This window comes from Cebus imitator, unplaced genomic scaffold (assembly GCF_001604975.1).
Source record: "Cebus imitator isolate Cc_AM_T3 unplaced genomic scaffold, Cebus_imitator-1.0 Scaffold177, whole genome shotgun sequence".
Lineage (NCBI taxonomy): Eukaryota > Metazoa > Chordata > Mammalia > Primates > Cebidae > Cebus > Cebus imitator.
In genome coordinates, this window is record NW_016107492.1 from 3,438,596 (window position 1) to 3,449,081 (window position 10,486).

General features: G+C 38.5%; 1 protein-coding gene across 5 annotated transcripts in view; it reads right to left on the reverse strand.

Annotated features, from left to right (window-relative positions):
• Positions 1-266: 266 nt before the first annotated feature.
• ARHGAP24 (Rho GTPase activating protein 24) overlaps positions 267-10,486 on the reverse strand; it is a 270,266-nt gene continuing 260,046 nt past the window's right edge. For 4 of the 5 annotated variants that reach the window (XM_017545161.2, XM_017545160.2, XM_017545158.2 and 1 more), the window contains exons 7-8: positions 7,306-8,383; positions 1,623-2,458 (exon numbers count right to left, since the gene is read on the reverse strand). In XM_017545161.2, coding sequence (XP_017400650.1) covers positions 2,215-2,458; positions 7,306-8,383 — 1,322 coding nt within the window. In that variant the 3' untranslated portion in view covers positions 1,623-2,214. Of the gene's footprint in view, positions 2,459-7,305; positions 8,384-10,486 lie in introns of all 5 variants that reach the window. The other variant, XM_017545159.2, reaches the window with a different exon arrangement.

Here is a 10,486-nt window from a genome sequence, read left to right on the forward strand (position 1 = left end):
GCACACTGTAATCCTAGCTACTCAGGAGGCTGAGGTGGGAGGATCTCCTGAGCCTAGGGAGGTCAAGGCTGAAGTGAACCAAGATTATGCCACTGTACTCCAGACTGGGTGATAGAATGAGAGTGAGACTGTCTTAAAAAAAAAAAAAACGAAAAGAAAACGAAAGAAAAAAATGTGAGTTAACATTTACAGAGTCCTTCTTGTATTCTACTAGCAGCTGTGCTCAGCCTGACCCAAGCTAACTCATTAAGACCACATAACAAGTCATGGGAGTAATATTTTTATTATTCCAATTGCACAGAGGAAAAGAGTTATGCATGGAAGGTTCAGTAACAGCTGGAAAATTGTAGACAATTTGAACCCAAGCAGTTTTACTGAATAACTTTTCTTTTTTTTTTTTTTTAACTACTGCATCATATAGATTCCTGGATGAGTCTGAGGTTTTTATCAACTAGGATAAGGACTAGAAAAAGATGAAAAGATTGAAGGGAGAGTTATTAAGATCAATTTTCACATTTTGAGTTTGAATTTCCTATAGTATGTCCAGGCAGAAGTAACTGGTTAAATAATTGGGAAGAGAGAGAAGGGAATTAAGAAGTTATTGCTATAAAGATACTGGTTGATACCACAGGACCACAGATGCTCAGTCGGTGGAAGGGTAGAAATGAAAGTAGGACAGTGGTAAGGATGAAGGCAGTACAGACCACTTTCCCTCTTGAAAATAAATAAACACATGCAAACATTCAACCTTCAATACAAACCCAATAAACTTAAGTATGTAGACTTTATTTCCAATTATGCCTTTTGTAACTTTTTGTTCCAGTGTGAGAAAGATTATTTGCCTGGCTTCTCAAAACTATTGCCTTATTGTGAAGAACCGTTCTCCCAAAACTCTAGCTCCAGAGAGCCCTGGGCTTTTCTAGAAAATAGCAATGCTGAGGTTCCCATATTTGTCAAAATCAGAACTTTAGGCATTCACCATTTAAAATTATTGTATGTTTCAACAGGAAAGACTGATACTGTCAAATGAGAAGCAAAATAGTTTGTTTCTTGCAAACTTTTCTCCTCCTCCTGGACCCCCCGCCCCCTCACCATTCCAATTACCTTCTTGCTACAAACTACCTTTGCCAGCTGGGGTAGGGGGAGACCCAGATGGCAATAGTCTGAGTGAGAAAAAAAGGTCACTACATGGCACACACTCCAGCGGTTTCACTGAGAGGGACACAGTAACAACATGTCACTGCTGGTATTCCAAAGTGCAGTTGATGGGAGGTGGGAGAGGGTTGAGCGGGAGACAGGTGCTTACGTGGGCATGGTTTAGTAAGCATTGTTTTCCAATTCCTAAATAGCAGGAAGAATTTCTCTGTGACTATCCTGCAGTTCAGAGATTCAGTCCAGAAGGACAGAGTAATTCAACGCCTGAATGGTTAAATGCCATTCTTTACCATATTTCTTCTCTAAGGAGCATTTTGTGTTGCAGATATGCATCTGAGGATCTGGCAGGGTGGACAGTGGACATCAGAAGGGGGCTTTCTCATGGAATCTCAAAGTTCTATGTCAAGTCATCTCACAAAAGCAAAACTGAGCAGTGCCGGAGAAGAATTTTAAAAGCAGCTCAAAGGTTCCTGGTGATTCGACTGTATTTTATAAAACTCTTTACATATCTCTTTTTGGTCATGACAAAGTCTATTGGCACAAACAGCACAGCCACAAAGTATTCTTTTTAATAGCATATATTTATATATATATATATATTTTTTTTTTGCTTATTTTCATTTCCTCAGCAAAAAGGGAAATAAAAATATTGATCTATAAAATAAGCCGATGATAACACAATGCCAAAAATAGCTTATGTTAAGTGCAAGGGGTGAAGCTTGACAGCAAGCTAAATTGCAACAACATATTGATTTAACATTTTAAATACAAGACTTGCAATAAAATAATTCTTGAAATATGCTTCTCATTTTTAGTTTACTTTCGAAAAACTACTCTATATACACATATCCAGTTGTAACACTTGACAGTAGCATTATGGGGCATGATATAACTTTGGTACACATTGCAGATATGGATGGCTAATGTCTGTAAATGATATTCCTTCACCAGTTAGACCTCTGTACATCCAGGTGACCAGCCACCTGGTTCTAATTCATCTCCCCCCAGAATCCCCGGAGTCCTTCCCAGAGCCATCAGAGACAGCAGGAGGAAGCAGGTTCACTGGATCCATATTGTGTTTCCTCTCTCGGTTCTCCTGGGTTCCACGGTCAGCTCTCCAAACGTGGAGAAAAACTGCTCCATTTCTTTCTGTAGCATGTCATTTCTTTTCTCGGCATCTTCTTTTGCTCGCTCGGCATTTCGCATTTTTATTTCTATCATTGTGAACTTTTTCCGCTCCTGATCCAGTTCATCATGGAGGCTCATCATTTCTGTTTCCAAAGTCAAGTTTCGCTGTTCTAAGCTACAAAGGATGGGGGGGGTTGGGAGGCAAGAGTAAGATAAAGTGATTTTATTCACTTGAAATGCAAGAGGCATACAAATATTTTCTAAACTCCTTATGACGCTTAGGAAATTGGAATAAAGCCCTTTCAACAATTTAAAAGATGTAATTTTGTGGTATTATTTTACTATTTGCTAAGATCATTTACTGTCATTTTAGTAATTAGGTTCCAAGGTCTCTCTTGGAAGCAGCTGTCATTTAATAGTAAATAAGTGAATGTCAGCATAGAGAAGCCAGTGACACATTCCGGGCAGAAGAGGCAGAAAGCTTCCCGGACATTAAATTGTAAAATTGACTATAATAAATGCAGAGGGAAAGTCCGATAAAGTTGGAGAAAAAAAAGGGGGGCAATAACATTTGCTTTCTGTTGAAGGAAAAATAGTGCCGGGAAATGTCATTGTTGGTTAAGGTAACTGCTAAGAATGCAGTTTGTGGAAGCATATAGGGTCACACCTTCTAAAAGAATACACAAAGTAGTGAGCTTACATTTTATAGCACAGGTAAAGATCACATGTGTTAAATAAGCCCTGTATCTTATATTTTGTAAAAATAAAGCCCATCTCTTGCTATCCCCAATTCTCACTGCTTCTCAAGTTAATGTAGCTTAGGACATAGGTATTTTATATCTCTCTACAAATTGATAGTGGTTTTGTATAGCTGTATTGATAACTTTTCGATAATTGTAGAATTTGCAATAACATCTTTAAAAACAGAAATTGTTTTCTCCATAACAATTAAGATCCAAATCATACACATATATTATTCAAAAGAGGAGTATTAAAATTACATCTTTATTGTAAGATGTATCTTGATCACGGCTGAATTTTTAATTTCTCCTATTCTGAGCTAAAGTCCCATGGGACTCATTCAAATTTACAATACCACTGAAATTTGAAAGGTTATTGCATTTGTAGCTCTCAGAAATCTGATTATTTTAATAACAATTTTAAAATTAAAATCTCAATTATGTTACTGTTTTAACAAATTTGAGCCCCAAATGTTGATATTTCATCCAGATAATAAGAACACTTTAAAATTAATCTTCCCTCTCTTTGTAAGAACTGGAATTAAAAAAAATACTTCATATTTTGTAATCCTACATCATTTAGAAGGCTGTTTTTAAACCTATGACCATATTTTTAAACGAAAATTTGATACTATGCTGGTTGCCATCCAGAATCTACAATATATTCTCTTTGCTTTCCAAAGCCACTTTAGTGCCAAAATGTTGGAGGAAACTGAAATTAAAACACTGAGAAGGACAACCCTTACAAAACAATGTATTGACACATTTGTATTTATCAGGTGCTCGCAGGAACCTTCCAGGAATGAAAAGGGCTGAATTGACTACAGAAGAAATCCCTTTCAATGCAAACATATGAAAATGCTGGAAATTTTTTAAGAAATCTATTTTAAAAATGCACAATCAAGGTTAAAATAAAAGAGCAACTTCAGGTATCAGAATCAAGAAAGAAACTGAAATATAGAACAGTAAGTAGAAGCACACAAGGGATATTAGTCATGGATAGAAGCCACAGGGTTGGGGTTACGTTTTTCCTTTTCACACGGCGACAGAAGATGAGGCCTTCAGCATTAGGGAGGCAGAAAACTACAAGTAATTTAACTGAGAGCTTGGAACACCAGCTGTTTTTATTTAGAAGAGACTACAAAATCTTTACTCATGGGCCTGGGGAAGTATCAGAATTGAATTAGCACAACAGAATATTAGTAAGCTACAAAACGAGTCTGAGAAAAATTACCTAGAATGCCTCAAAAATGACAATTATTGGCTGGGCAAGATGGCTTACGCCTGTAATCCCAGCACTTTGGGAGGCTCAAGTGGGTGGATTATGAGGTCATGAGACTGAGACCATCCTGGCCAACATGGTGAAACCCTGTCTCTACTAAAAAATACAAAAATTAGCTGGGTGTGGTGGCACACACCTGCAGTCCCAGCTACTCGGGACGCTGAAACAGGAGAATAGTTTAAACCTGGGAGGCAGACATTGCAGTGAGCGGAAATTGTGCCACTGCACTTCAGCCTGGTGACAGAGTGAGACTTCGTCTCAAAAAAAAAAAAGAAAAAAAATATTTGCAGAAATTTAATATAGGAAAAAGGAGTTAACAAAGATGGAGGACAAACATATCCTAATAAGGGTTCTGGAAAGAGAAAATTGAGAAGGTGGGAAGATAAAATAGACAAAAAGATGATGAATAAAACTATTCCAGAATTGTAAAAGATGTAAGCTGTTAGATCAAATCGTGAAACAAAGTTTGAAAGTTAAAGAAAGGAAAAGATATATTGGGAAGTTACTAATCAAAGGAACATGGCATGACAGTATTAATACCAGAAAAATAGACTTTCAGGTCAAAAGCATCATTACAATGAAAAATAACCACTGATTAATGATAAAAGGATCAATTCTTCAGGGAAATATAAACAACTCTAAACTTCTATTTACTTAGTAGCAGAACCTCAAATTGTTCAATATAAAATATGACAAAATTGTAAAAAGAAATGGGTAAACTCAGAATACTGTTAGGAAATCTTAAAATATCTTTCTCAAAAGTTATAGGTCTAGCTGAAAAAAATGAGGAGAAACGTAGAAGCTTTTACTAGCCTGATTAGCAGACTTGATCTATGGGTCCTATATAGAATCCCAATTCAGTAATAAGGGAATAGTTTTAACCGACCAAACAATTAATATCATCCAAATGAACTTCTCTGACCACAATACAATATTTTCTAAGAAAATAAAGTTAGAAATCACTGAGTGCAATGGATCATGCCTGTAATCCCAGCACTTTGGGAGGCCAAGGTGGACAAATCATTTGACGTCAAGAGTTTGAGATCAGCCTGGCCAACATGGTGAAACCTCCATCTCCACAAGGAAAAAAAAAAATAGCCAGGTGTGGTGGCTACTCTGGAGGCTGAGGCAGGAGAATTGCTTCAACCTGGGAGGTAGAGGATGCAGGGAGCAGAGATCATGCCACTGCACTCCAGCCTGGGTGACAGAGTGAGACTCCTCAAAAAAAAAAAAAGAAAGAAAAGAAAAGAAAAAGAAACCAATTTGGAGAGGGAAAAAAGAACATCAAACCCACATATTTCAGAACTGGAAACCATATATTTCGTTGATTGATAAAGTAAAATATTATCTGTCTACCTACCTTCATATTTATTTACCTACCTACCTATCGATCCATCCATCCACCTTCAATCCTTGTTGGGTAAAATTATAAAGGAATTTAAAGAAAAAAGAATAACTCTAAACAGCAATGATCAAAATTTAGCCAGAACAGTTATCTTTCTATAATCTCATGGCTAGGCCACACATGGCCCTCCACCCTATCCTACTGCAGACCTCTCCCTTGGCCTCTCATGAGGGTAAGAATGTGACAGTGAAATGGCCCATTGAGATGACACTATTGGGAAGCTCTATCAGTTTATCAAAATCTCTAAAATACACCATACAGCCACAGATCTCAGAACATATATGCATCAGCAACATCCTCAGAAATGAATGTATCCATCTGCAAATTTGTAATGAACCCTTTTTTTCTTTTTCTACTACATTTAAAGTGTGACCCCTTGCCTCAAAATATAAGCTTCCCAGTGTGAAGCGCTAATTTATCATCATGCATTGGCAGTAATTCAGAATTCTAACACATAGTGGTTCCAAAAACTACATTCAGAAAGAAGAGTAACCTTTTAAGACGATGTCCCTATTTTTTTTATTTAAATCTCCTGCCACTCTGCATTATATAGAAAAATTCAAACCACATTTCCACTCAGTGAAATTTACAAAAAAAAATACTTTCCAAGAAAGTAATTTTTCAATCTCATTTATAAGTAGTATTTTTATATATTTACTTTGCCGTAGCTTCTGAAATGTTATCTTTTGGTCTGATAATTGATAAATGGATAAAAAACATACTAAGGTAAATCAAAGCCAACTTACAACCGACTTGCGGATCCCAGCACATCATGGAGGAAGGGTCGCTCAGACCACACAGCCTGAAACTGGGACTAAGACCGCTAGAGGAGCTATTCCTACTTTGATCATTTTATGAGAAGATGTAAATTGATATAATTCGGTTTTAGCATAATTGCTTCTTGGTAAATCATGTTATTTGTTCCTCATTTAGGCTACAGTCTCCCTTGTTCATGTGAACACACTTTGCATCTCCCCTCTTCTCAAAAACTTCCATGAATTCCTATCTCGGAGTAAAAGTCAAAGGCTGAAAATGAGCCTGTCAATCCCCAATGCCACCTGGCTCTTATTGCTTCTCTTAGCTTATCTGGATCTTCAGGGTCTGGAACAGAGCCTGGCAGAAAGAAGGCACTCTCTCAATATTCGATGATTGAAAGAATAAAACATGGAGATATATTTACTTCTCCTTTTATTTTTACCCCAGTTTCATCCTTTTCTTGTCAGTGAAAACTGACAGGCTCCTAAATGCTCTGTCCATCTCCTCCACAGCCCCTCTCCTTCCAGTTAATCTGCCTATTTAATAATAATCAAAAATGACATTATTGAGCCTATTCTACTATACCAGGGAAATATTCAATCACTTCTTATGTGCTTTTGAGGTAGATACTACTAGCATTTAAATTGTTTACATTAGGGAACCAAAGCTCACAGAGATGAAGCTAACTTCCCCAAAGTCACAAAGCTCATAAATGGTGGTGCAAACTTCGGTCTCTTTGACTTTGGAGCCAGCATTATGTCACCCTCAGTATGATCCTGTCCCACAGTAGGAGGCTAAAGAGCCCTCTCTGGTAGTTACAACCGCCAGATTTTCCTCACCTCTTTATCCTGGACTCATACTCTATCTTCTGTTTGGTCATTTCCTGTTTCAGGCTGGAAACTAAACTGTGCAGTGCACTGTGGTTGCTGCTGCTGTTACCAACAAATGTCTCACTGTTGTCACTGCTGCTGGTGGCACGACTACTTCGACCTCCTACACTCCTATGGTCACTTTTGCTTTCATAGTCCCTGGGGTGGGAGAGGTCATCCTGTGGAGGCCCATCCAAAACAGGGTCCTCAAAGTTCCCTCCATAAAAGTCTTGCTCTGGGCAGGTGGTGGTGGAAGAGCGACAAGAGTTGGAGTTCTCGGGGAGGGAGATTTCACAGGAGGAAGTGGACCAGGTGGCGCTGTCGATGCTCTGCTTGTCATCAAGGTTCATCATGGAGAACTGTTGATGGACGTTATCATAGGTGGACAGTCTGTTGTGCTGGCCTGACTCTCCAGCTTGTTCTTTCTGCTTATTATCCCTCAGGGTCACATAGCCATTTGGCAGCCAGCTCATGTTTCGACCATTTGCGGGATTCCCGAGTGTGTCGCTGGTCAAAATGCCCATGCGCGCTGTTCCATTCTGTACACTGTGTGTGCCCATTTTGGTACCAGATCCCTTCAGTGAAGAGTTCCTTCTGGCTTGTAGGCTCCCATTGGGGGTGATTTGGGTTTTCTCAAGACCTTCTGCATTGCTGCTGCTGAAGGACCCATTGGTAACTATCCCACTACCCTTATTAAAAGCTGGGTTCTTTTTGACCATGAGAGGGGGGCTTCTGGACACATCTAGCTTGTGAACACTGTTCCTTGGGCTGTTGGTTTTGCTGCCTGATAGAGCGGTGGGGGATCCATTGTCCATGCTGCTTCTCTGGGGTGACTCTGACTTGTCCCAGGAGCACCGCCTACCAGGGCTGTCCTTGGTGTTATTGTTCTCCTTGTTCTGTAACTGCCTCATGGTGGCTTTCTTCTGAATTTCATTGTTGTTGTTGCTCACTCCATCTTGGGGCTTGCTCTGTAGTTCTGTGTCTTTGGGAAAGAGGCAGTCATGTTTGCTAATCATCACTGACATCAACTGCTGGACCACCACAGTGCCTAGAATTGCATAGAACATAAAGTAGCATGACTGAGACAGTTTTTATTTATTTCTATTTGAATGGGACTCTTAAAGAGACACATTCAAGTGAACATTCATTATTATTCACAGTACCAAACCGCATTCTTAACTGTGATAATAGCAATAGAAGCTAAAACATCTTGAGCATTTACTCTGTGCTATGAACTGTGTGAAGAATCTTCCTTCTGTAATTTAATTGAGTTTTGTAACAAATCTATACATATTATACTCTTATTATCACTGTATTATAAAGGTTAAGTAACTTGATTAAGGTTACATGTAAAGGACCAGACCCAGGGCTTGAACCCAGAATTAATCATTTAAAAGCTGGGCTCTTAATCATAATACAATATTTATTACAAGTTTGACATTTAATTTTGAGAAATCTTTCCCAGGAGGAGGTCACCATGACCCCTCATCTAATAATTGCCTCAAACTATCAAGATAGCTTTAGCGGTAGCTATAAATAGAACCCTAATCTCTAGTGGATACATTGTTTTTCTAATGTAGCAAGACAATGAAAATTCATAAGACTTTTGATCACCATTCGAACGCTTCAGGGCATTTTAAATGACATCAGCCAGAATGGTGTAGTGAAGACTTCCAAAAATTCTATTCACCATATAAGCAACAAGCAGAAATTTCCAGAATCAACTATTTTGGAATTCTGTAAATGAACTAATGGCTTGATGCAATCTGGAAATTGTTTACGTAAGAAAAATGGCTGAATCTCAGTAAGAGCAGCAAGGTCTGTGGTATTTTCACTTGCTCTAATCTTATCCTCCTGTCTTGAAAACCAAGAGCCCACAGTCACAAAGAAAACCAGCCATCTGGCAGCCACTGGAATGGGCAAAGCAGGGTTGGATGTTTAGTTAGTAAATATAGTTTCTATATAAAATACTTAAAACATGATATTTGGCAAAAAAAAAAAAAAAAAAGATGAAAAAGGCTTTTGACAATGCAGAATTTCATTAAAACAGCAGCTAATTGAGAGGCTGTCAGAGAGCAGAAACCTGACCTGCAGCAAGGTCACTTTTGAGCTTCAAATGACACCTGGTAAATATAATTCAAAATCAGATTTTGAATAGAAAAAAAAACATATTATATTCATTTATATTCTACATGCTTTTCATGTGATGATTCAAAACTTAGACTATTTTAGACTGCGTATCTGCAATGAGCAAGATCTATTGCTGCATCAATGTTGTTCAAATTTTAAAGTTCATAAAAATTACCTGGAGATCCTGTTAAAAGGAAGATTGAAATTCAGTAGGCATTGGGTGGAACATGAGATTTTGCATTATTAACCAGCTTCCAGATAACATCAGCAATAATAGAATAGTAGCACTGGCATCACCTGGAAGCCTGCAAATTTCATTACCCAATGCAGAGCGTCTGAATCAGAACCCCCAGGTGATTCCTGGGGCCATTACAGTTTGCATCTACTGTAGTAGATGCAAATGTTTCCCTTGTATCTTCCAAATTAAATTTCTTGAAAGTCCAAAAGAGGATTTATTTTTTCAGATGAGAAAATTGAGGATCAGAGAGGTTAAGCTATTTGTTCAGGGCACAGAGACAATGTGATCAAAGTGAAATGTAATATTTAGTTTTATTCCAAATTATGCATTTGTCCTACTATAGTTCAGCTACTGCAATTTAAAACTGTAGCAGTAATAAGTAAACTTGGGATCGTTTTAGAGATAAAACTAGCCAGCCGCGGTGGCTTACGCCTATAATCCTAGCACTTTGGGAGGCCGAGGCAGGTGGATCACAAGGTCAGGAGTTCAAGACCAGACTGGCCAACATGGTGAAACCCCATCTCTACTAAAAAATACAAAAAACTAGCTGGATGTGGTGGCTTGTGCCTGTAATCCCAGCTACTTGGGAGGCTGAGGTAAGAGAATTGCTTGAGCTAGGACCCAGGAGGTGGAGGTTGCAGTGAGCCGAGATCATGCCACTGTACTCCAGCCTGGGCTACAGAGTGAGACTCCATCTCAAAAAATAATAATAATAGGGGAAGATGGCCGACTAGGAACAGCTCAGGATTACAGCTCCCAGCGAAAGTGCAGAGGGTGAGTGGA